The 27161-nt window shown below is 39.7% G+C and overlaps 1 protein-coding gene across 4 annotated transcripts in view; it reads right to left on the minus strand.

Moving 5' to 3' along the window:
- Window positions 1-27161, minus strand: part of brsk2a (BR serine/threonine kinase 2a) — a 119878-nt gene that overhangs the window by 25910 nt on the left and 66807 nt on the right. For all 4 annotated transcript variants that reach the window (XM_061282897.1, XM_061282899.1, XM_061282896.1 and 1 more), the window contains 4 exons: window positions 23680-23774; window positions 12286-12371; window positions 9846-9986; window positions 1925-2041 (listed from right to left, as the gene is read on the minus strand). In XM_061282897.1, coding sequence (XP_061138881.1) covers window positions 1925-2041; window positions 9846-9986; window positions 12286-12371; window positions 23680-23774 — 439 coding nt within the window. The remainder of the gene's footprint in view (window positions 1-1924; window positions 2042-9845; window positions 9987-12285; window positions 12372-23679; window positions 23775-27161) is intronic.

Below are 27161 nucleotides of genomic sequence, written 5' to 3' on the forward strand. Positions count from 1 at the left end.
TGCCTGCGTGAAGGCCTGTCATGATAAAACCTATTTAAGGATGATTAATTTTCCCAGAAACCACCAGAATAGTAATGTTTTGTGGTGATGATACGAGAAGAAAAATAGTTTAAGGACATTTACTATTCAATTCTCTAAAATACTAAACACTTCCATTGAAATGTAGGACAATAAAATCTTAAGACAAAAAAATAAAAATGATTCAGGCTTACAACATATGTGTACAACCACATACCATCTGTCGTGGGAGAGTTAAATGAGATGCCTTATTCATTTCCTTTAGTGCTACATTATTGCACCTCATTAATAAATGAGACAGAGTTGCACGCACCTATGAACCGACAGGACACATGCAAACCAAACTGAAAGTCCAACCAAACTGTTTAAATGGTTTTTCAATGCCATTGGTGAGGTATGTAAATCAACACGTGTGAATTTGTTTTGTATTGTTGTCCTTCTGCAGAACTAACGTGTGCTTCAGCTTGAGGACACAAACCGTGGGCCAATCATTCTCCTTTGGGATTTTCTGGTAAAGAGCAGAATTCGTGATACCTTCAATCACAACCAGTCATTTAGGTCTGGAAATAGCAACGCAGCAGCATGTTGACAACTGGTCAATTTTTTTCTCCAAAAAGCTATTATTTACACCAGATGTAGCAAGACACACCCCTTCCAAAAAGTAAATCTTTCGTCTCATCAGTCAATATATTAATCTCCTGAATGGCCTGCATCTTTTTGACATTGATTTTTTTTTTGGCCAACTCCATTTTATCAGACACGTTATGTTTCCCGGTAAGTGGTTTCTCAATTGAACAGGTTAAGAGGAAATCCGGTTTGGTTGCGGCTGGTTAAATGAACTCAAAACTGTGATTGATTAGCCAGAGTTAAGTCATGATTTAACAAGGAGGAAAATCATTTTCTCACAGCGTCAGGTAAATTTGAACAAGACTTTCAGAAGGAGGCAAATATTCTTTCAAAGCAAACTATATCCAGTATATGCACTGTCATCAGGAGAGAGCCAGCCCCAGTTTACACATTATTTATAAGCATAGGTTAGGATGAACAAACCAAACATTGTCAGTACCCTGCGCATGTTTTCGTGTCGCGTGCGTTTGAGAGTATCTTGTTGCAGTTGGCGGTATAATCTGGGCAGAATTAGGGCTGAGTTTGGGACAGATGCCACGGGCTTGCATGCTTGGTGTCACGTGGTGTCACCGCTGAGGGAATGTTATTCCTCATCAGGCAATTATAGTTTACATGTACTGCAAACATAATATTATGTGTACGCTGTAATGTCAAATGCACTTGAGGTCATTCGATTTCAAATTCGATCAAAGGTCACAACAGACGGCTGTTCTCAGCATCTACAGTGAGTGGGAGTTACTTGCAAGTAACTGCTTTAAATTGGACATAAATGAGCAAAAAGAAATACTACATCCAGTCTGTGTTTGTGTTATCGACATGTCGTTGCAGCTTCTTCATGTACCAAAGATGAAAGTAAGCCTGTGTTATGGTTTTATTTTTGGAGCATCCTGCACAATCGTCATTCCACTTTGGGGTTCAATAAAACTTGTGTGCACTCCTTCCGTTTTGAAAGTGACTTTTCCACTTCATTGCAGTCATTGTGGGATTGATGGGCCCAGCATGGTCGTGACTAGCGCATCATAAAACCTGCAACTGATGTGAGGAGACAGTAATGTGTGGCCATGGCCCTGGCCCTGCCCGCAGCCATGGCACACTCTGTGAGACAGACCGTCTGTCCATTCTCAAGAGCTCAACCAACCACGACAGAGGCTCTGAGAACACGCCACCGAGCACAATATACCGGCAACTACACGCATCTGTGCCAACTATTTTGTGCCTGTCCAACACTCTTTCATATTCATTTAGAAGCAAGCATAAGAATACATTTTTAAGTACTCACCCGCAGCTGGTTTCCAAAAGACTGTCTCCAACCTGAAGAGAGGCCATGCCGAAATCTGCTATCCTGATGTTATTCTTTTCATCTAGCAACAGGTTCTCCGGCTTCAAATCCCTGTGGCTGAAACAGGACAGAGAGGAGCATGTCGAGGTTAATGAGACATGAACACAATTCATACATGTTCAGCAAATTAAGTGAAGGTGAAGGGACAAATTTGGTCGATCAAACACCGAGGGTCACGTTCATTCTTGCAACTCAGCACCTTTACCATTTAGCGCGCGGACCCCCCCGCGTGCAGCATCACCTTTCCTCCTTTCACTGTCATGCAGAAACCAGAGACTCCCACCTCCACACTGAAATGCTACATGGTGTGACAGCCCCCTACTGCGCCCTTTTCTTCTTCCATTTCCCTTGCCTCTCCTCCACTAATCCCATTCCTCTCATCTCGCAGACAGCCACCAGCAAACTTGCAGCGTAAAGCACACAGAGGGGAACCCACCACAGACGTGCAGTTCATTAGCTGCCATTCATTATCACTAAACTCAGCAAGGGGTACCTATTACCTTTCTTTAAAGAGACCAGCAGGAAAAAAAAAGTGACTGTGCCAATGGAGTATTACATTGCTGTGTTGGAATGGACAGCTGTTGAAAGAGTACATTTATATAATAGGACTTATACTGTAAAGGGGCAGCAAACCTGACCCTATTAGCAGAGGTAGAAGTAAAGGCTGCAAAGAAACTAACATACACATGAAAGTCTTTTGTCTAAAGAATAATGACGAGAATTTAAGAAGCAATGTTGCCATCCAGTTGGTGCTAAGAGGCTTTCAATCACCATTAGGTCATACCGACCTTGAGCATGACACAGGACAACATAGTGACCTAAAAGCAAGCGCACTCAGGTCTTGTAGCGTACACCATCTTTCAAAAAGTTCAATGAGAACAAATCTTTTCCTTATCCAAGACCATTTGACTACACGTAAGAAATGTATTTGTTTTATTTTTGGAGGACTAGAATAAAAACACACACGCAAACCATATTCTTGAATTTTTTGTGGTAGGCGTTTGCGTCTACGAAGGGAGTGCTTTTATTTCCCTGTGGCCTAAGTTCTCGCTCCCTCAATTTATTGAGCGCAGTGATAAATCTGTTTCATTGAACTGAAGTGTTGGCGAAACTCAATAAATGTTAATTAGGCGCATCTAGGACACTGTTGCAAAGGGCAGAATTTAGGAACTCTATAAATTCCAGAGTAGACATGTTTTTTTAATCTTCGCAGAAGTCAAGATTTTCAGCAAGCCAACCAACATATTTTCTTGTCTTTCTTTTATCTGTCAACATGATACAGCTATTATGCAGCCATGGAGAATCCATGTAATTTGGTGCATAGAGAAGTTTCATTTCTATACACGTGGATGCGTGTCTATGACCTATGTTAGGCCTCCTTGAAAAACTAACCAACTCAGACAGCAGAACCATTTCCCCAAATAACCAACCGACCTTCACATTTGTTTCGCAATGAGAGGAAGATTTACTGGAATTTATCAGAATGTCACAAAGTAGACTTTCACCACTTGAAACTAATGATATAAGAGGGAGAGCATCTGTACACATTTGCCTTTGGACATTGCAACATCACAATAGACATTTAACCTTATTTGGCATCAGCAGCTGCGCAGCTTGTTTCCTATCCTGAGGGATTAGCTGTCAGGTGGGTTAGCATCACACTGGCACTCAATAGTCGCTTTCATACTGCATTCCGTTTAAATTGCCTCATCAAGCGCTTTAGTAGCTTGTCCCTCTCAAAATTAACTCGGCAATATTTATGTGTGTGTATTCACACAGTCATGGCTTCCCACATTAAGATAATCGAAGTGTGGTGATGTCAAAGCCACACTGGATTGCAAAATGCTTATATTATCACTTCTGTATCGAAAACATGTTAGACAAATTGAGAGCAATGGGACAACTCCGGCCTGCTGCATTCTTCACCTCACTGTTTCATTTGCATTATCAAGAGTCATGTAAAATTTGTAACATCAATTTGCCGTTTTTGTTCTTAAATTGGTTATTTACATAAACAAAATACAAATAATTTGAGTTAAATGGCATATGTTTTAATTATTTTCTGTAATGATCATAAAAGTCAACTGGTTTATTCCAAATAACAGAATTAAAACTATAAGTACATTAAATACAATCGGCAAGTTAAATCGAATAAAATGAATTAAAACAACAAAATATTATTTTATAAAAAGAATCGACATAATTTCAAACAAATGTTCCTTTATTTTTTTTATTCACTCATTTTTGAATGAGCTTCCCCATCTGCTGCCTGTTTTAAAAAGGCCCGTGGCCAACCAAGCCTGATCTAATTGGACTGGATTTTGAGTAACATATTTTCGATTGTTTTCCCTCTTCCTATTTATCATAAAACGTCTGTTTTTCTGTTTGACTCTAGTTTGTAATAGAGTTGATGGTTTAATTGCCCAAAAGGGTGGCCTAAGTTCTTTGGTGTTTAACAGTATATCAAATAGCTCATGAATTTCTAAGTACTCTCTGACCATTAGTTCAAGATGGAAAACAAGCACACTAAATTAATATTTAGAAGACCTATAAACATTATTTCAATCAGCGTGTGCTCACGGAATAAACATAAGCAAAACAAAGTAACCTCAAGAGGTGAATCCAAACAAGCAGCAAGGCACAAATGAAATCATTTAGTGGAAGTTTCGGAGAACAGATTGCATCACAAGGGATGCAGAATTATTGGCTGGAGGGTTTTGCGATAATATGATGAAGTGGCTCCAGATATGGGACATTAGTGTCAGAAGTGCACCTTTGTCCTATAATCTCCCCTATGCAGCAGGCCTTACACAAATATGCTTTCAAAGCTTCGTGTAAAACTCTGTAGGATTCAATAACAGAGTTATTCAGTGAGTTGTACCAGTTCCAGAGCTATCTCCAAGCTGTCTGAGCAAGGTTAACACCCCAGTGGATCTGTTAGACATAGTTCTTGCTATCTAACATGATCATGTGCATGCACACACCATGCTGATTTATCTTGATTTGTGGCCTCGTAGTCATAGAGTTTGTTCAATCAAAATTCCGGCCATATTTCTGATTGTCTTACAGTTTTCAAAATGTTTGTTCCTCATCCAAATGAAAGACGTTGGTGTCTTTGTCGCTACCATCCCATTTGCATCTTTTTGGTGGTTGTAATAAAGCTGTTTTTTCATGCATAATCAGAACGCTTGAAGCAAACACTAAAAGCCGGAACCATGTCGGTACCATTATTATACTCAAGTGACACTTTTAACATCATTGTGTCCTGAAATGCATCCATTTAGCCTACAGCACACATTTGCGTCATCTCCCCGAATACTTCTTTAATTTTCCTCTCAAAGAGTTGTGTTTTCTTTTGAACTAATTAGATCTGTGCTTTCTAAAAAGGCTGTGGGCTCATCTTCAATCAGATGCCAAGCACCAGCCTTGAATTTCATTCGCAGCAATAATGCAGGTATGCAGGATTTCTCATAACATACTGTAGATAGTAGCAAAATATCAACTGCATTTTTGCCACAAAGAGTCAGAAATTTTTTGAAAAAATGAAAAAATAATTACAATGTCAAGAGGCAAGTCATTCATCTCACTTGAGTGGAATAACATTAATCACTATTCATGAATAAAGTTGCAGAAGAAAAGAACAATGCTTGAAAAGACATCAGAGAAAGAAGTTAAACGAAGATAATTGGATATTTTACTTAAAACACATGCAATTTCATTACATTTGGAAAACTGTTGCTGTAGATGCAGAGTGACTTAAAATTAAAAGCACTCATGCATGTGTCAAGTGTGGGGGTAACACCTAATTCACACCGCCTCCTGAATGGATGCGTTGCGGTCGCACACATGCACTGTAATGCACATCGACTGCGGTCCGGTTGCGTTGTGTGTGTCCGGAAATCTGCGCCCACAAGATTACGGGGGGGTTCACTCTGAAGAGTTGAATTCGCGTCAAAACCATATATAGAGACACATTTGTAAATGATAGCCACATTTTTCCTTTCCGCTGCTGTCCTTATAAAACGTAAGTTATGCGTCGGTGTGGTTTTGGAGCTTCACAACGAATCTCTCGTCGTCCTAGGTCTCAAATAACCCTTAGGTCCCTCTTTTTTTATTTGATTGGATTTGAGTGTCTTATGCTGTATTCAGACCCACTGAAAGTGAATGTGAGGGAATGGCAGCCATTGAATTTCTAGACAGCACCTCGAAGAGGGCTCCAAAAGGACGAGTAGTAGATCTGAGAGACACAGATACACGATTGGTGGGTGCTCTGATATGATTTTAGTGCAACAGGTGAAGACATACATGTAAGTATATTAGTCACGCAAGGAGTACAAATTAATCCCACCACCCTTGGATCTTGGATTTTGGGTCACAGCCATTCTCCTCCACTCACACCCACACAGCCAATTAGTATTTACTAACTCACACATAAGGTGTGACACACCAGTCCCATTACTAAGACGAAATGCAACGAAACCCTGATCATGTTGTGGATCGCGTAGAGTCTGTCACTGATTGCTGCTCTTTTTCTCTGAACGCTTCGGGGCTCAGAGTCATGAAAATGCATAGCATGGTCCAGGAAAACTCTGCATGACCAACATGTGACAGTGTGGGAGGACAAAGTGATTGGGGGGCATTAAAAATGTATGGTGTCGATTCACTTGACCTCTGACTTCCTCACAGAACTAAGAGAAAAAAAACAATATAGTTTTTCTGCTCATATAGGACTACAATCATTGTGTTCTGGGGTTGTTACAGAATATTGGTCAGACTGAGTAACCGTAAGAGCCAGTTTGTACAAAAAGGCTCTTGATGGGGAAGAAAGAAAAGTCCTATGAGTCCTATTAACAGTTAATTATTGTTTATGCTCATGTCAGCAGATTTTTTTTAAATAAAACATGACAACAACACTGAAGGCATAATTTTGTGTAATTTAATGTTAATATGTGTGAATATGTCCTTTTATTCTGCCAGATTATAGTTTTGACCATTTTCTTTTCTTTAGACATTTTCATTTCCTAACAAGTGCCATAGTTACCCAGCAGCACTTAAATAAAACAATGTAATTTACTGCTTTGCTCAATAAATTCATATTTAACACAATTAACGTTAGCATGTCGGTGTGGCAGACAGCAACTCTTTGGGAGACCACTTCAAAAAATCAGTTGCTGAGCTCAACTGAATTTATAAAGGATCCAATTGATTCTATTCAATGCATTCACTCCAAAGATTTGTTTCTATGAATTAGTCATCCATGACCGTGAATGAAACAGCAAAATGTAAGCCAAAAAGAAAAGGAAAATGCAAAATGTTTGCGGTGGAAAACAATTTTCTGTTTGTTGTGTGCTGGAGTGAAAATAATGAAGAAAATAATTCTCATTGAAATGTTCTTGGTGATTTCAATCCCAGCATCAGTAGAGCATTGTCTGTCGAGGCCTTGTCGGTGGCAGTAATTGTTACAATTTGCACAATCAGAACGCACAAACAGTAGCATACAGGTACGTATGTTACAAGTAATACAATAATTTTTCTTACTTTGGGAGCAGACAATTTTGTGTCTTTTGATTTCTGATGGATATCATCGTTTAGCAGGTTCTAATAAACTGAACATTGTTGAGAACTTATAATAATAATAATCATAATAATCCTAATAATAGATATTGTCATTATTATTAAATAATGACAATAATAATAATCATCATAAATCATCTTAAATTCATTCAATTTCTCTTCTATGCAAATGCTGCTGTAGATCCATCTGTGGCAATAGATATCTGGAAATACGATGTGGGTGGCAAGCACAAGGCCAAGTCAGGTGTGCAGATGCAGGCTCCGCAGCATGTGTTTAGTCCCACTCCCTCCCACCATTCACATCATTGAGTCACACAGGAATAGCAGCAGTTCTAATGGTCTGCAGAAATCTCCTGTGCAGTCAAGAAGAAACAGAGGAAATGATCGTGGAAATGCTTTTTTATTGAGGGGTTGCTGGGATCTCATTAGTTGGGATGGAGAGCGAGGTGACGGGGTGAGCTCTTTGCGTCTGCCCGTGTGTTTGCCTCTAATTGAAGATGGAAGGTAGAAAGAGGGAGAATCCGCTTCACCATGACTTACAAGGCATTCTTTTCCAAGAATGTCAAGAAGTGGATTTGAGCAGCCAGTGGAAAAACAAAAGACAATAGCAAATAAATCTGCTGTGGAATCTCACCGCAAAAGCTCCGTGATAATCTTCATGTGTGCATGCACTAGAAGTCAGGTGCTTTACCCTAATTGGATTAATCCGTACTACCTCCCACTAATTATTCATTTCAGACTTTGCTTAAGGCAAGACAGTGGTACAATAGCCTTAAGTCTTAATTCAATTCTTTATTTTGCGAGAAAAATCTACCCTACCCGCACTATAACACAAGTAACAAGTACCATCTAAGTTAAAGTCTTTGTACAGGCTTTTGCTGTATATAAGAGCTCCCGCATAGCTTTAATTATTAAATAGCACCAGGCAGAACGTAATTGCTTTCACGATAAATGAAGTGTGCGATGCATATCCAAGAAGTCATCTGCATGTAATGAAATATAAATTCAACTCTGTATACTCACTTGAAAAACAATGCAATTACGATGTTGCTTTTTAACTAGCCCAGCAACAAACGAAAAAAAACTATCACCTGGTCGACAGCTTCCCCAGACAGTGCAATTCTTCCTCTCTCAGCATGAGGCACACTCAATAAAGGTGCATGACACAGCACATTATGATACTCATGTCACAATCCATACGTACTGATATAATGATATTAAAGTACATTCAATTATGAATTAGCAATTCCCTTTCAATTCTCAAGAATTTTTAACATTTACAATCAAACAACAATACAATAACTATCTAAAACTTGAAAAATGTAAACAAAAATGACTCAGGCTCTGTTGAAATAATGCACTTCAATAAACGTTTACACAACACATACGTACATCTCCGTATTTGTAGTGGCAGAGTAAAATGAGATGTAAAATGAACTCTTTCGGAACGTCTTCTTTCACCTGATTGCACTAGGCTGCAATGGCTGGTTGGAAGTCCCAATTTTTAAGGCAATTTGTACAGCTTATAAAACCGTCACAAATTGTTTGAAAGTGAAGAAATTATTACACACGGATACTTGCAAACGTCCGTTTTATGTTTAATGGAAAAAGCCTAGATTTCACACCAAAGAATATTTGTGGATAAATTAAGGCAAGATAAATGGTAATAACATTTCAGTATTCATACTTCTAGAGCAGTGAGCGAGGTCAGTGACATGAAGAAGAACAAAGCTGTGTGAGTGTTGCTGGTATGTGTAGACAATAGATGTAAATGATATAGTAATTATCATGACAGGCCTACATGAGTATATTTTTGTTCATTCTTTCATGGGTGGGTGGATGGATGGATCTTTAAATTCAGAAAATGTTTCTATTGTTTGCAGTGGATGTACAGTAATTGTTTCCCCCCGTTTATAAACAAAATCATTATTCAGAAACTTCATTTTGAATATAAGTTTACAGTGTTGTTGTACCTCATTGCCAACTACAGCTACAATGGCGTGGGGAGATTTGGATCTCGCTGTACTTGCAATTCGCTGCTACCCATTTAATTTTTTCATGATCATTCTTGGTAAATCCCCCACTATAAGAAATACGGACAAATAGCAGATGAACACTAAAACCTCACAACACCCGATATAGTCAATGGGGCCTACTGGGTAGACTAGTTCTGGGAAAATAAAAATGTCCAAAATCTTCCATGCATGTGCAACAAAAAGGTTCCACTCATTTGCTTCTGGACCAAAACAAACAGAAATTGCATTCACACTCATTAGTAGACACTTACCATATAGAATGACTGTGGCAAAAATCCAGCGCAGACATGATCTGTCTGAAGAATTTTCTGGCTTCTTTAGGCGTTAATCTGCCTTTCTTCACCAAATAGTCAAAAAGTTCACCACCGGACACATGTTCTAGTACAAGGTACCTGAAGAGAATGACAAATAGACGGAATAAGGGAAAGGGCAAACAAGAAACAATGGTAAACAGAAAATGAAGCGCTCATCATCACAGAGGCTAGATGAAGTAATGCATAAGCGGTTTTCATTAATATCCCAAAACAGATCCCAAAGGTCACTTACACTGTTTTTGTATTGTTTTTTTTAATCTGCACCTAAATGTGAAGGGTTATGACAAACTCACTTCCTGTGGGAGGCATCAGAAGGATGACACGTTACACTTTTACACATCAAGGAGTCATAATACGACAGCTGGATTCAGTTCATCACATAAAAGAGACTTAAGGGGAATTCTTTGTGTGGTTATTGTTAACTGAAGAGCTTCAAGGAGTATGAATTATTTGGAGAAGAGGCACAGAGTATTTCCTCCTCATATTTTTTAGCCACTACTCAAGGTGGAGGACTGGGGTTGGTGGCAGTCTGTCATCATGACTGCACGGCCATGCTCCTGTGCTCCAAGGAGACATGAGGAGATGAATCTCTGCTGAGGCCCGCATGAAACAAACCGTGGGCCGATAGCCAGTCATGCCCTGTCCTGCTCTCAACCGGTCTCCCCTCATTTATTTGGTGCTCAACCTCCCTTAATCTTTACGACAGCACAAACGGAATGCTAGACAGCAGGTGAAATACACACCTTCTGTTCACTCCCCATAAACTGTTTAGCGAAAGTAATGGGACACCTACAGGAGAAAAAAATAACATATATGTAACCTCAAGAGGTGAATCCAAACAAGCAGCAAGGCTGCTCTTTTGGGGAAAACTGTACAAGATGTTGGCATGTGTTTGAGGGAATCCAGAAGCACATTTGTGACATTAAATGCATGTAATACATATTTTAAACCACGGAGCAAAATGTAAGAAGGTTTGAATAGTTATACACAATGTAGAGGAGACGGTCAACGCAGCATGACTCGGGCAGTGTTACTTAGTATAACTGACTGTTTTTGTTTTTTCATGATTAATTGTTTTACTTCTTTTCGACTTGTATGGTCAAGAATCTTACAATGATAATTGTTATATGAATAATGATTTTTATTACCAACAGAATATCAGAACTGTTGTCATAAGGTCAAATGTCATATTTAATTATAATTATCATAATCATAATTATCATTAATTAATAATTAATGTGATGTAGGAGAAAAAGTCGCTTCTACCTGGAGCACTGGGACCTTTGTAAATACAGCAAATATGAAGTCATATATCTATTCAGCAGTGACAGCAGAGATTAAAATGAAGACTCTTTAGATGGAGTATTCTAAATCACGTTTACACATCTGCATTTTGTTATCTTTGGCTGAGCACAGCGATGGCTATTATTCGTTTTCGAGGTATGTATATCAACATCATGATGCGATTATTCACTTGTGGCAATGAAGCATTCCTTCATAGAATATTGATGCGACAGCTTAACAATTCAACTTCCATTTACTTCACACCTATCAGCACACTCAGAAAACCACTTGTAGTGGATTTATGCCAACAGCCTCATAAATCTTTCGTTGTTGGACAGCAGGCACCGTTATACTATTTATCTTCAACTTGATAGCTTTCACTAAAGACACTAAGTGCAAACTGACAGCATTAGTATGAGCGCGTTAGTCACTGGACCAAGCTACTTGTGACCCACGATTCGAAATGTGATTCAAATAATCTATTTAGTATATTGCGAATCAGATTTTTTCTTTTTTTTTTTAATATGATCCTTTTAAAATCTTAAAGCTTGTCGTAGAGCGTGCCTTATCCCTTTTGAACTGTAAAACTCAAGAAGAGAGCTAATTGAATTGAGTTGACAAATTGTCCTCCGTGCATCATGAGGCTGCTACAAATGACCGATGGGCTTGTCACTCACCACAGGCAAAGTTAGCAAATTGCTTTATGAATGTGTCTGCATGCGTGTGCGAGTAATACAGCTGCCACTCTCCGTGGTTAATGTATCCCACTGCAAATGGTTCTGCGTCTGATGAGTGTGTCATGTTGTTTACATTAGGGATACTTTCTCTCCTTATTAGCATTCCACAAGCATGAGCAACTAAATTAAATGCCTCATGCCAATACTAATGGAGCGTCGGCCCCTCCAAGGCTGACATTGTCCTCAAATCATTCCAAGCCAATTAAAAATGCTCCTTTGGGCTAACAATATAATGTTTGAGATTTGTGGGGAATAACAACAAACAAAACTTTGCATACAAGAACAGCAACAAACAGATGACCGTAAAGTGCAGTTCTTATTTGCATATTTGCAAGAAATCCAAAGATCATACTTACAAGTATTTTTTATTTTCATAGACGTCATGTAGCTTTAAAACATGCGGGTGTTCTATGAGCTTCAGAATGGCTATTTCTCGCTCCACCTGAATGAACGAAAAAGGAAATAGGAGTAGGAGCAGGTGAGGGAAAAGGAGGTAGAGAAAGAAATGTGATTAGTCATGTGGCAATGTACTGTACATAATGTAAAAGTGACATTCTTTAAGTGCAGTTGTACTAATTTGACAATCAAAATTGAAGAAAAAGGTCCGTAAAAATTCCCAACCTATGAATTTTATTTTATTCTTTTTTTGTCTGTGAAGGTGACAGGTGAAGTGTGACAGGCAACAATCTGCAGAAGGGCTCAAAGAGAGGCAGAAAATCTATTCAAGAAGGTAGTGGAGCTCAACTTCAACCACAGAGGTTATATCTGCCAACATAGAACTTTCACAACCCAAATAACATTTTTACATCGAGCAATTTGGTGGGACTCCCAGCACTTAAATTGGCAAAGCAAATTACGACAGTCCACTCTTGGTGTGCTTTTACTATTTTCAGTAGCATTTTCAATGACACTGCACAAAATTACACAGGCAAGAAATGGGATTTATGGTTCATAATAAAACTTCACAACTAAAATAAAATAAAATAAAATTTTAACACTCTACCACACGCAGCATGTAGTCTAACAGAATAGTTTAGATATTATCTCATCAGTAGAAAAAAATACTTCAAGAAAAAATGATTAAGTAGTAATAAATTCATTTATACATAGATAGATTATTCACATTATTTGTAACTCAGAATTTATTTCTATAAATGAACACATTTCAAACAGTGTTCCCAACAGGCAAATAGATTTTCTCTTGGATTGCTGTGTAATAAATTCATAGATGATATAATCTTAACAACACTATTATACGTATTATGTCAAAGCAGTTCAGGGGAATTTTCCAAGTTGTCCGCATTGCTAATTTGTATCTTGAGTTAAAAAAATATTTCAGAATTCTGCTTTACAGAGCAGCTTTCAAAGACCTTAATCACAAGAATGGGAAAAATATCATTCATAAACAGGACCCTCTGATTCCCCCACATTTAACCACACTGCCTCATTTAGGTAAATTATTTTCATGCTTGAGGGGGAGAAAAAGTATTCATTTGGAAATAAACAATGTACGTTAATCTGTTGAGTTTCAAGTTCCTAAACATACTGCTAGTAAGTGAACGGGGGGCAAAATGTCCACATGCATCAACTTCTCTCAACAGATGTTTGTGATAGTGCACAAACGTCCAGCGCAAGCTGACAGCTGACTCCACACAAGGTACTAGTTTTTTTTTTCTTTGCTTCAAGAAATGCTGAGAGGCTTCTATTGTCAGCAGGGAGCCTCCATGGTCGAATTTTATCTAAAGCCCCTGCGCTGCCCCGTCGGGTTTACGGCCATGGGCTCTCCTCGCTGCTCTGTTCCTTCTTCCATCGGTTTTGTGGGCATTTGACAAATGAAGATGGGAAGACCCCTCCATGTCTTGATCGTCTCACTGTCAAAGACACAACCTCATGTGATTTTGACAGCTTTTATATTCCTCTAGTGTCATGTAATGTGACTTGTTTTTAAGAGCACACATGCTAAGTTTGTCTTGATTTCGCAGCATACCCACTTGTTGAATGCAGAGCCCTTTTAAGTGCTCTGTGAATTGGGTTTCACTGGGAGAAACTGTTTTGGTTAATATGGGATAATCTCGACTAATGAGCATTATGAGCAGCAGTGCATCGTGACACTCTCACCTGACACTGCTGTGTGTGGATAAGAACGTGCTGACAGCGCCTCTCTCACTGGCAGCCAGCATCCCTGCAGAGAGACTAATGCTACACGGTATTCAAGGCGAGATGAGCTGTCGAAATGCTACAAAGCCTGCAGCAGGCTTGTTAAGCTATCTCTAGCCACCCACTCTTCATTAATTGAAATACAAAGCATGAGGCTTAAGTTAATGTGGAGACTTAACTGTAAAACCACATGATTATTGCAAGATTAAGCAGTTCATTAACTCATGAAGGTGAATTGTTTGGGGCACAGCATGGTTTTTCCAAGTTTTGGTAGAAATAGAGTTAAGGGCTTTGTCAGTGCAAAGACATGAGGCCAAAACACTTAGCTTTGTCCTTTATGTGTTCTATGAAAACATGCATTCAGGTAGTTGGATACAGGCAGCTTCTTAATTTTTCTCGTTACTCCTGCACTTCCTGCAACTCTATGACCTTTACTATTTGCCAAGTCGCTTTTCAAAAGGAAGAATAGCTATCCATACACTGAGATCTGATCAAATGAATGCAAGAGCCAAAGTGTTTATTTGACAGCATGATCATTTATCTCGTTAAGTGCCTAGTTATTGTTCTTGGCGGGGCATCATTAAATGAACATGTCAGAACAGGAGCCCGTCAGGACGTGCTGACTGCCGACACAATTCGATCCACAAGGAATCCATCAGCTTCATATCCTGCCACATTAAAAGGATCAATAGGCTCCAGCACTGATGAGGATTGCTGTGGTAACTACAACCACGGCAATGGATGCTGCTGCTGTTGTGAGCAGGAAAGCAATCACAGAACGTCTGAATGAAATGGATGTTTAAATTAAGTAGACCAGGCAGCATTTTCCCAGACTTGTTGCAACCTGAAAAGTCACCTTTTTCAAATCTTTCAGGATTATATTACCCAGGTCGGCAGATATTTTTCCATTGTGATGACTCGTATTTGTTTTGGGGTCCTGATGTCTTGTACAGGAGCCTCTGCCATCACTGGCAGACATCTCATTGTTTATATATGACATGAAAAAGAAATTGTCCTGAATGAGGTAACAGAAGACAAGCATCATTCACGCTAATTATATTAATTATAACAGACAACACATTGGATGAATTGATTCTTTGTCAGTCAACATCATAAAGGATGTGATTCATGATGTGAAAAATTGCATGTTAGCTCATGTGTCACACGGTGACCAGTAAGATGATGTCTTCTAAGACCTGGCCGAATGGGAAAAATAAAGTGATGTGTGTACCGGTATTAATAAATCTCACTCAATTCCAAAAATATGAAAGCCTGCTTAGCAATGCCCCATCAGCCCGAGATTGATTCTTTATTTCATGGGCCTGCCTCAGAATGGATGATCAAACAAATAATGGAGAACATCAATATCATGGCACTCAGATCACACACAGGCAGCATTAACGATGCAAAGACATTACATGTGTGTTGTCACCGGAATCCAGAGGCTAGCCCAAACCCTCAGAGGGGAAAATACTGGATCACAAGTTCTGTCATCTCACACTCTCCGCTTATTGCATCGTGTACCCTTTGGTCCACGAGTCTCTCTCATGCACAGAGAGGGAAAACACAGACATTTCTGTCATCGCCCCCGAGGCCGACAACTGAAAGGTCCCTTGATGCTGAAATCTGGGGATCAAAGTCAACCAGGCAGTCATGTGTGTGTCAGATATTAAAACACTAGGGTGGCTAAGCTTGCATGGGAGTCCCAGCGATGCAAATCAAAAGATGTTGATGGAATGTGAGAGGGCTGAAGCATATGCGGTGCAATGGAGAAGGCTAAAAGGGAAATGTCGACAAACACACTACCTGTACCATGGCCTCTTCACACCCAAGCATCAACCTGTTAGCTGTGCCATCCATTTTGCTGCGTGCAGGCTCAGTCGGTAAAAAGGTCCTCAGGATAAAACCCATGCAAAGCATTCCATCTAAGTTTTATATGGGACATATTTTGGAAAGCTGACTTTTTAATTGTATGTGTACAAATAAGTCGGTCAATGGCTGTGCAGCCATGAAGTATGAAATTAAACACCTGCGGTTTCCGGTGTCAATGGGCATGCCGGTCTGCATCATACATACATATTTATATAACATATGATGACCTCAGGTGACACACAATAAGAGAAGGTATAACAGGTAGTAACGGGTAGAACATGAAGATAGATAGGTATGAAGGAGCTTCGGCAACAAACTCTCCTGTTTTTTGTTCAAGGGTCATGTTTCTCCCAATTGAGCTTGTCTTACACCTTAGAATTAGACAAAGCTCCAGCTTCAATTCCAAATACATAACCCACTCAATTTTAAAAGTGTAACTAATCTAGACTATTTAACACGACTGCATCGTTGGCGAAGAGACATGCATTAGGCACTTCTGATCATGATTGTGTCAGTAATCTGTAGCGACGAGGTGGTAAATTCCTTACACGCGGTGGGCTGATCAATGCCGGACACATGTAAATCAATATTGACAGTGTCTCTGCTAGTCCTTATCCTTCATCCATTTAACACCTGCTCAAATCTTGCTCATCCCTCTCCAGTCTTTACTGAACTCCTTCACCTACAAATCTTGTTTTTGCCCTTGTTTTTTTCTGTCAAACATTTAATCTTTTGTTCTACTCTGGTTTGTGATTCTGACAGATGAATCAAGCAGCCTACATTATTTCTCAGTTTCGGACAACCTTAGAGTCTAATGGGAGAGGCCTGGCAGACCAGAGGTCAAAGGTTGTGATCATGAATCTTTTGGAACTCCAGCAGTTTCTTAGGATGGAGTGCAACAGGCAAAGGTTTGTGTGAATGGGCATTCAATGAACATGAGAACAACGCCCCCGCAGGAGTGATTTATCATTAGCAGGCAGGCAGCGTAAGGCTTTGTTACGTTGGTGTGTCACTCATCGGAAATGTCTTTTTTGGCAGGTTTTCAGTCTCCCCCTCCTTTAGCGGAGATACGAATTTACTCAACAGGACTGATAAGGTGACCTTGAATTTGAACAGATGGGAAATGAAGACAGAAAGAAAAATGCTACAAATGGAATAGATACGAATTTACTCCACAATGTATTCATTTTCTAGTTATATAGTTTTAACAAGTGCTGTGATACAGGATTATGCCATGCAATAATGTGTGGAAACATATGAGAAATTTGAAAAGTACTTTCAGTGATGACAATTTACCATCCATCCATCCATTTTCTATACTGCTTGTCCCCACGGGGGTCGCGGCTGTGCTGGAGCCTATCCCAGCAGTAATCGAGCAGTAGGCGGGTGACACCCTGGACTGGTCTCAAGCCAATCGCAGGGTACACAGAGACGAACAACCATCTGCACTTGCACTCACACCTAGGGGCAATTTGGAGTGCTCAATCGGCTTACCAAGCATGTTTTGGGGATGTGGGAGGAAACCGGAGTGCCCGGAGAAAACAATGTTCTGTCTGCCTAAAGTAGTCACTAATGAAGAAAACTTGGTTAAAACAAAAAGCCTCTGCTGCGCAATATTATTATACTGGGGCAGCACACTGGGGCACTGGTGAGCACGTCCGCCTCACAGTTCTGAGGTGGTGTGTTCGATTCCTGGTCTTTGAATCTTGAACCTGAGTTGGCTCAATACTGGTTATGCACTGGACTCAATAATGGCAGCGAAGCTGTGTAAAACTGGTTAACTGAGATAAGCCAATTACTCTGTAACGTAACATAGAGAAAAGTCATTGGGGATTTCCTTCCGCTTCAGCGCCGAATCTACAACGATCACACCCAACATTAACAATAAGATTAGCAATGGGAGGATTCTGCATTCAAAAGTGAATTGTTTTCCTGGACTTGTACCTGTACAACAATCGAATCATCACTTTCACACAGAAGCTCAACTTTTGACACGTACTTCACTATGCTGTATAGTGTTGCGGGCAATGCTTTTCATATGAAGTATGTGATCACAGATACTATAGTTAGAGTTATGTTATAAGGCTCCTCTGGAGGCATTATTATGATTCAACCCATAGCCCTGAATGTTTGATGTGACGTGTGACTGACACGGACTGTCATCTCCTGTATAGTGCCAGTTACAGTGATGGCAAACTCTTGCATTGACTAGACATATCACAACATTTACATTACCAGTAACACGACTTCATTACTCATCAGTTATTGTATTGTTGAATTTCTGGGAACAAGACATGGCAGTGCTGCAAAAACGGTAAAATAGATTGCAAAGCTTTGTGTCAGGTGGATTCCTCACAGTCACAAATGAGAAGTCTTGTTTTGAACCTTTTTTTTTTTTTAAGCTTCTTGACAACCACAAAAGTGACAAATGTGTTTTTAGTGAGTGAGGATGAGACATGGCTTCATCACTTTGAGCCGGAGTATAAAACAGCATTCCTTGAATGGTGTCATCCTAGCATTAGTAGAATTGATTAAATTGGGCAGAACTGCTGCCCGTATATGATAATATAAACCCTAAAATGAAATGATATAACCAATGTTAAAAAAACTTTCATGAAAGTCCACAACTGGCACAAAAGAGAATGTATAAGTATTCAACAGTAAGTGGTGAACATGTAAACAAAACACTTAAGTGGGTCAACAAGTCCAATCAAAAATTAAAGAATAGCAACATAAAAAGGAATTAAAGGGAAAAGAGGCATGAAAAACTTCAAGCCGGTTGGGGGCAGAGCGACTGGATGAAAGGTGTCGTCACACCCTCTGAAACAACAGATAGAGATGTGACGACTATGTGACAACACAGCAATGGTAGCGTTTTAAGAGGAGAAACCCATGCAATCAATTCAGATGTCTGTATGTCTCCCGTTGAGCCCAGTGGGGGTTCCCTTTACATCTTGACTTGTCTTGCTCCAATTCATTTCTGGGCCTTCACTCCATTTCTGTTTTATCTTCGAAATAAGCCAAACAACACTTTATGAGTTTGATGAGATGTCGCCAGAGTCATAAAAACATTCACATTTTCAACCTCGGTCACCAAAATGTTATATAGGTCAAGGGAAATTTTCAATCTCCACAGCTTGTGTCCTGCGGGTAAAATCTATTTCCTCTTTTTTGCAGAGCAGCATCACAATTCAGACAGAGAGAGATTTTTTTTTTCATTCAGGAGCAATTCACCACCAGGTTATGAAGGTAATATATTAAAATATATTATGTTACACACATACCTTTTAGAAAGAAAGTAGAATTCAGCAATATGTAAACCAAAGATGTCACAGTATTTGTGATATCACAATGTTGCAGTATTAAAAATGCTGCGAAATCGTCACAGTCTTGTCTCGGCATAAAAAAATGAGCTGTTGGGCATATAAATTAGTTTTTGGGTCAGCTTTACGAATGGCACACCACTTAGCAGGGCTGCAACAATACTCTCTTTACTTCCTTGTTACAGTATGCAGGCATCTGATTGGTCACATAACCCATGTGATCATGTGACCAATCAGAAGAAATACACCAATAATTAGCTTACTGGTTCACGAATGAAATGTGCAGCTCGAGTGGGGAAGTAATTTGCACAAAAACTGGTTTACATAGTAAAGGGTGTTCTTTACTCACTTGATTTTTAAAAAACCTCATGTTCACGTTATCATGCAATGGGTTCAAATGGTGATAAAACTGAACCGGGATTTCAATCTGTTACGAAGAGGATGCAAACGAGTGGAACAGTCATTATTTGTCAAACTAGGTGAAATTTGGACAATAAAATGCATGGTAGACATGAGTGTGGTATCGCAAGGCAAAATGTAATCTTTAAGTGAAAGAACTACGATATTTCTTATTGTATGACTTGAAGCTGTTTCTGCACTCAATAAACACTCAGCACAATTTCAAAATCATTTTGTGCATCCAACCTGTTATAAATACGGTGAAAAACCTGGCTTGTAGCTTTGCAGCAAACCAAACTGATGGATCAAGGTGAAAGGCTGCAACATATGAAAGCCATTTATTTTACTGCATGTCTGCATTAAAACTGCTGTGTGTGTACGCACACACACGCATGCACACACACTCACACACTCACTAATGCACAACATTCAGTCAGAGAAAGTGTGTGTTGGAAGCATTTCTATATCTACTCCACCTGCGGCACGGCAAAGATGGGAGGGAATGGTCAATCTGTAATCGTTAGGAGGGCAGGTAGAGATGGCAGAAAAAAAGAAAGCTACAGTGGTGTCACTGAAATGTCGGGATAACAAGATTAAAGCAAGTGCGATTCATCTTCGCCTCGGACATTTTGTGCCTTGGCCGCCCACTGCAATATCAGCCGCTACTTCATCATTTGCTTTGCTCTGCATGTTGAGTCCATTAGATATTTTCAATGAGGTGTTTCAAACACAGCCACTGTGCTATCATCTGTAGCAATACTTTGCAATCCAGAGCTACAAACACTGGTAAAATAACACGTGGCCTTCTAAAAGAAGTGAAATACTCTCTTGTGGAAAAGTGTAGAATTAAAACCACTATTGATTGTGTTAATTAACTCTTCACGGGAAAAAGAGTATTGATCCATTCTTTTGTATTTCAGGGTCCGGCTACATGTATTGCAGCAAGATTTCCTTCAGCTCTTACGTATGTATTAGTCGACAGGTGGGAATTCTTCTTCTCTCTTTTACTGTCTTCAATTTTAAAACCATGGAACGTGTCATACATCAGGAGTCTGCAAACAAGGGCCATCACTGCACTAATGTGCACAGTAACCGCAGCCATCAACTTCAGACGTTGCTTTAACAACCCCTCAGTCTGTCCCTCCATCCTAAACTCATTTCCACCTGGACCTCTCTCTCACCTTTTGCTACTTTTCTATCCTGATTCGGGTAGCACAGAGGGACTTTGAAGTTGTTCTGCTTGAGGACCAGAGCGAGTCACTTGAACTAATTAGTTGCTCCTATCCCAACAGCAGCAGCAGCATCAGTCGCTACCAGCTTGCTACCTCAAAGGGTGATGTGAGGAAAATATCAACAGCAAACACACACCGCTGCACTCTAAAGATACTCTGGCCTCCCAGCTCGATGTTAGAGCTTGCGGCTTGAAACAATTTAACCTGCCCTGAAACTAAAGGGTGGTTTTAAGTCACAGAACTACTCCTTGTAATGCTAGAAAGAAGCCTCTGATCTCAATGGTAAAGCTTGTCACACTGTCGTTAGCAGCAATGGGATTCTTCTCTCTTCTTTCTCCACACATTTGCAATTGGTATAACAATCAATATTAGTGGAGGTTTGTGTATTCTGTGCTGCAACAGAATGACAGCTACTCAATATTGAGTTCTTGCAGCTTTCCTATATCACTTTTAAAAATAATAATAAAACTGATCCATACAGTGTATGATGTACGTATACTCCCTGTGAGAGTTTTATCATTTCTTCCGATAACTTTTCTGACGATTACTGTGAACCAACTCACATGCACTCCCCCATGGACCGCCTTGTGTATTGATGAGTATTTTGGCATCCTTGATTGCGGTACCGTCAGCAATGTGGGTAGGCTATGCAAGTGTTGCATTCACAAGATTAAACACTGTAGGAATTTTTGAAATCTTGCGAACCGAAATATCCTCTGCATCTCTTGAATGCAATTCATTTCACGCAGGCTGGATCACAGGTTGGGTTACATGTGGCCTGCTGACTAAGTTAATAGAGCTAGCTGAACTATACCATCAGTTGAGCAATACTTCAATATTTATTTTTTTTGTTAGTAATAATGTGGCGAGATCATGTACTATCAGATCTCATGGGATTAGAACGCCACTGGTTTTACTGTCGTTGTGCAGCACTCGAATATCTAACCTATGATAATGCAGGAGTAACGTCAAAATACAATCAACATTTATGTTTAAAAAACACTTCTTGATTATGAATATTAAACAAAACAAAAACCTGTAAGTAAGGTGATAAATGTTGTGCTTTATGACAAAATGTTTTACGCGGTACACGGAAAACACATGTCGGAACAATCATGAAGTACAAGAATAAGTAAAAGATGATGCCTTCAGCGTAAGAGTAGTGAGTGAGTGAGTGAGTGAGTGAGCGAGCTAAGGGTACATTGTCTAACTGAAGGGATTATTAATCCTGACCTCTTTGCAAACACCACTATCAGCACAGCAACGACATTCTGTTAAGGGAGTGAAGGATTCTGCCGCAGACGAGATGCAAATGAAGGAATTAGTTTACCATATGCAGAATCTGCAACGTAAGCGAGTCTGCACACTCCTTTCAATCTCTTAAGCAAACAATTCCACTGTGGCCTCACCATGTATCCAGTTAAAGACAATTTTCAGGCGTCAGTTTAATGCTGTCCCCTCTATCCTTAAGTATTCCATCAAAACACGGGCCAATTTTGCAACATGACAATTTTGATAGTAAGTGAACTGGATTGCACAATGGGAAACCTAAAAGCAAAAAGGGTTTGCAGGTAAAAACTGGAATATATGTAAAAACATGGACTACATATGCAACAGTTTAACAAGATTAGTCATTCAAGCAGTCTTATATCGAGGTAGCTAAACATTTACATTTTATGTACATTAGTGCGTTTTGGGTCCTCTGCAAATCTTCCCAAGGGAGGGCCATCAACCAGCATTCATTACCATTATATTACTGCCTAATGACAAAAACCATCAACTTTCTGTTCCCTATCAAAACCCAAGACACTCCACAAAACAAATGCTTCTTATGAGTGGGACCACAAAGCACTTTACACACTTCACTCTACAGTAAAATTTTAAAAACAACAGACATCATCACATCATTCTCCACAAAGCCCAATAAATTCCACTAATGACTTCTATAAACAAACCCTAAAGTTCTTATAGGACTATTATCAAGTGTGATAATAACACATAATTGAAAAACACAACCCCCACATGTACTATATAAATTACCTGCTTTTTTTTTTTGCTATTTCTTTCAATCCTGTCTCAAAAACATGCAGTTCCAAAAAGAATGACACTGAGCCTTTTAGGGAGGTTCAGCCTGAGTTGTAACATAATCATTGGCTGTCTGGGGAAAATGTTTTTGCCACACGTTGTTTGAGCCTAGCGCTCCAAGGACTCGCCTGTCGAGTCTGCTCACAAGCAGCAGGTTTGCACATCGTCTCAGTATTGAGAAGGCCATGATTGCATAACCGTCGGGGAGGCATGACGGAGGCGTCTGATCATCCCAAATTTATTCTGCAGAGTGACAAGCGACACACAGCCAGTCATAAAGAACTATCCTCAAAAGACAAGAAGAACAAGGCGTCCTGCAACAGAGGACATAGCCTTCTAATCTCCATATCATCTCTACTTGCTGGCCGTTGACAAACATGGGTACTATATAGAAGCAACTAGGAGCCTTAACTATGGACTTTAAGCTATGACAAGTTTCCCAGGATGTACCAAGAAGGGTAATTCAAAGAAAATCTTAAAATCAATCGTTACGGTAGCTAGAGGAAAAGATAGGACAAGATAGTGGAGAGCTAGTTATATTCTGGTAAAATGAGAAATATGCTTTCCTATACATAGATTGAGAACGGTGATACAGACTCTCTTGGTTGACATTCATGGAGTCAAACACAGAAAACTGCCTATTATGTAATATATAAAGAATAATACAGAATGCATGACTTACCTTCATTAGTACTGACTCGCTGAGTTTCTCACGATTGACTATCTTTATGGCAACTTTCTGGCATGTTACACAGTGAACTCCAAGCTTGACCAATCCTATAAAAAACAAACAAAACACCTAATTTAGTTAAACAGTAAGATATCAACAACATTCAAATATTTTCCTTGTGAAATTGGTTTTATTTCTAAGTCCATTCTCCTCACATAATATAGCATTTCTTTTGGCTGAACTGTTTCCATCCATCCATTTTCTGTACCGCTTAGTCCCCACTGGGGTCGCGGGCGTGCTGGAGCCTATCCCAGCCGTCATCGGGCAGTAGGCGGGGGACACCCTGAACCGGTTGCCAGCCAATCGCAGGGCACACAGAGACAAACAACCATTTGCACTCGCACTCACACCTAGGGACAATTTGTAGTGTTCAATCGGCCTACCAAGCATGTTTTTGGGATGTGGGAGGAAACCGGAGTGTATATATTACATTATATGTACTTATTTATTTCTGTTTTTGTCATGTTATTGGAACAGAGACGTAAATGTTTAACTGATCCAGATGCTATACGTTGCAAACGTATGCGCTTTATACTGCATCTGTGTTTAGTACTGAAGGTTTCTATCTTTGCAACGTGGTTTAAATCCAATCAATTGTGACTGAAGACCCAAGTACCAAATGAAATGCCACTGGGCAAGACAGTGGGCGTCTAGCCAATAAAAATAAAGTACCTGTACTGCTGAAATTTTATCGGACCTGTGTGTGCTGAATTAAATGTGATGTATCATGATGTGTGAACTGCAAAGAGATTGTTTACTGACCACACTGATGTAAAATGGCTTGTGACGTTAAGTCCGTAATGCCGTCCGTTATTGACTGCGTAAGTGTAGTGACACTTTCTTGAATCGCTCTCCTGGGTTTATTTGAATCATAAAAACAGTAAGAGAGTGGGCCATTTGTGTTATTGATTCCTACATTGTGCTAAATAGCTGCAATGCAGTTGTGCTGTGTTAGCTACAACACAAGTAACTGGAGAGTCAATGAACACAGAGCCAGTAAATGAATCTGACGCAAAACCCTTACAGATTAAGATTGTAAAGATCAAGAACCTATCAAGGCACAAAAGTGCAGATGAAGTTGCACAGGGAAGAGGAAGCTAGGGAAGAGATGAGGTTATAAAATGCTGAAGATTCGGGTGAGAGCATAAGGCACTTGATCAAGATGTGGAACAGCAGTCAAAACCATTAGCCCCGTGATTATTATCATATGCTAATGGGAGCCAGAGAAGCTCATGGCTCAGTCATGATAAACGCATTAAAGAGAATATATCGTCCTGAAAACATAAAAAAATGGATTATTGCTTCACAAGTCATCTTCTAAAATTTAATGTTTGTATTGGTGAGAAGTCGGTACAGAAAATCCATTATGATTTCAAAACTACCCTGTTTTTATATTCAATTTAACTGCTTTGCATGAATAAAACATAGACGTAATGGTTATACCATAACATTTTTACAATATAATTCAATACATATAAACGCATGGTCGTTTTGGGCATGGCACACGTATGCCGTTAGAAATCCATGTTCAATAACTCAATGTCCACCATGACATACGTCACAGTTACATGTAGTTGTAATTAGAGTATTTGATTAATCCAAATAACATCAATTGCTCCTGATATCAGTTCATTTGAGACAATGAGGGTCACCTATTCCCATGGGCTTATTGGCTTTGGGAGTAGCAGTTTGAACTGAGTGGTGGGCGAAGGCGGTGCTTGATGGTCTGAATTGAAACTGCAAATGTTGTGGCAACAGATGTGAGAGATCAAGGGGGCTCTGGTTAGGTATTCTTGTAAATGTAATCTCATTTATAGAAAGTATCTATTAGATTTACAATACACTGAGAAAAACACACACACACATGCAGTCAATGCGACGACAATGGCTGTGGTATCAGTAGCGATGCTGATTCTGCTTCTGTCTGTCATGGTGAGCCGAAAGGGTAAGCTATCCATTTACCGCTATCACCCCATGGTCACGAGTTGTGGGTAGTGACCGTAAGAAAAAGATCAGGGACACAAGCAGCTGAAGTGAGTTCCCTCCACAGAGTGTCTGTGTTCTCCCTGAAAGAAAGGGTGTGAAACTCTGTCATACATCATCAGGAGAAGTCAGAAGAACTGTCTCGGGCAACTGACGAGGATGCCCCCCAATGCCTCCCTGGTGACATGTTTGGGAAGAGGTCTACAGGAACACCTCTGGATTTCCCTAGAGGAGCTAGACAAAGGACCAAGGCAGAGGGCAGTCTGGGCTTTTTCTGCTCGGTTTGCCAGCCCCCCCGACCCAAACCAGAATAAGCTTAAGAATATACTTTGTACACACTTTAAGGTCTATTTCAGTTAGTTTCAGTGAAATTAACTTATTTAAGTGTGTCTTTTTTACTAATACAATTAGTACAATTAGAATTAGAATTGGGAATCCATCTAAATTAAAATTTTTGGCCGAAACCAAAAGAGAGGAAACAGAGACCAAAACAAATGACAAATTGTAACACCTTTAAAACCTAAAAAAATATTCATCGGCTGGATCCTTTCTGGCACTTTTCCAACATTGTATAAGTGTAATCTCTCTGGTTCCTTCCCAGCAATGCGCATACTTTTAACTGCCACCACCGCGGGAACATTTTGGGCTCCATTTTCACACCGCCCACCTCCGCACAGTTCAGTAGTCCATTGCCACGTGTGGCTGACCAAGGTGGACCGTGGGCGACCATAGCATCGTGATGCACCGCTACCCAAGGTCTGATCCCAGATCTCCCCCACGCTTTTTTTCCTCTCCTAAGTCTAAACTTGTGTAGAGCTCCCAAGTGCCCCGTGATATCAGAGTCAATGCTTATTCGTAGTGACTGAGACTTGGGTTTACACACTGGTTAGCTAGCCAAGTGTGCTTGCTTGAAAAGTGTTTGATCGCGTCATGACAACATCCCGTTTCTGTGACAAAAGCCTTCGCCGAAAATGGTTTATGCATCTCTAATTAGAATCTTAATTGTCATTTAAACACAAATTTACCAATTAGGTAAGACAGCAGATGAATGCTCAGTTAACCATTGTGTAGTTATTTTGAAAATGTGCCAATATTAAAGAATTTATATTAAAAATTCTAACTATATGAATATAATATCATATCATATCATACTGATATTACGCACAGTAAAACGTCTGTTGCCAGCCGCTAATGTCGCCGTCACCTTTCCAGCTGTGAACGCAGTTATTTGTGCTTACATTTGTTCCTTTGTTGTTGGCTTTTCTTTTTGATTCAAAAAGAAATGCAAGAATCAAACTTGGCATATTTGCACAAGCATGTGAGTGCACCCAGTTTTTGTAAGTAGTTTCTTTGTATTGGTAAAGTGTTGGCATAGCGGTGTCTGAATTCTCACTGGGAAGAAAAAAAACAACAACACTTATTCATGTTGCGCTTGAATGTCTCAGTTTGGT

Source organism: Syngnathus typhle, linkage group LG7, assembly GCF_033458585.1.
Source record: "Syngnathus typhle isolate RoL2023-S1 ecotype Sweden linkage group LG7, RoL_Styp_1.0, whole genome shotgun sequence".
Taxonomy (NCBI): domain Eukaryota; kingdom Metazoa; phylum Chordata; class Actinopteri; order Syngnathiformes; family Syngnathidae; genus Syngnathus; species Syngnathus typhle.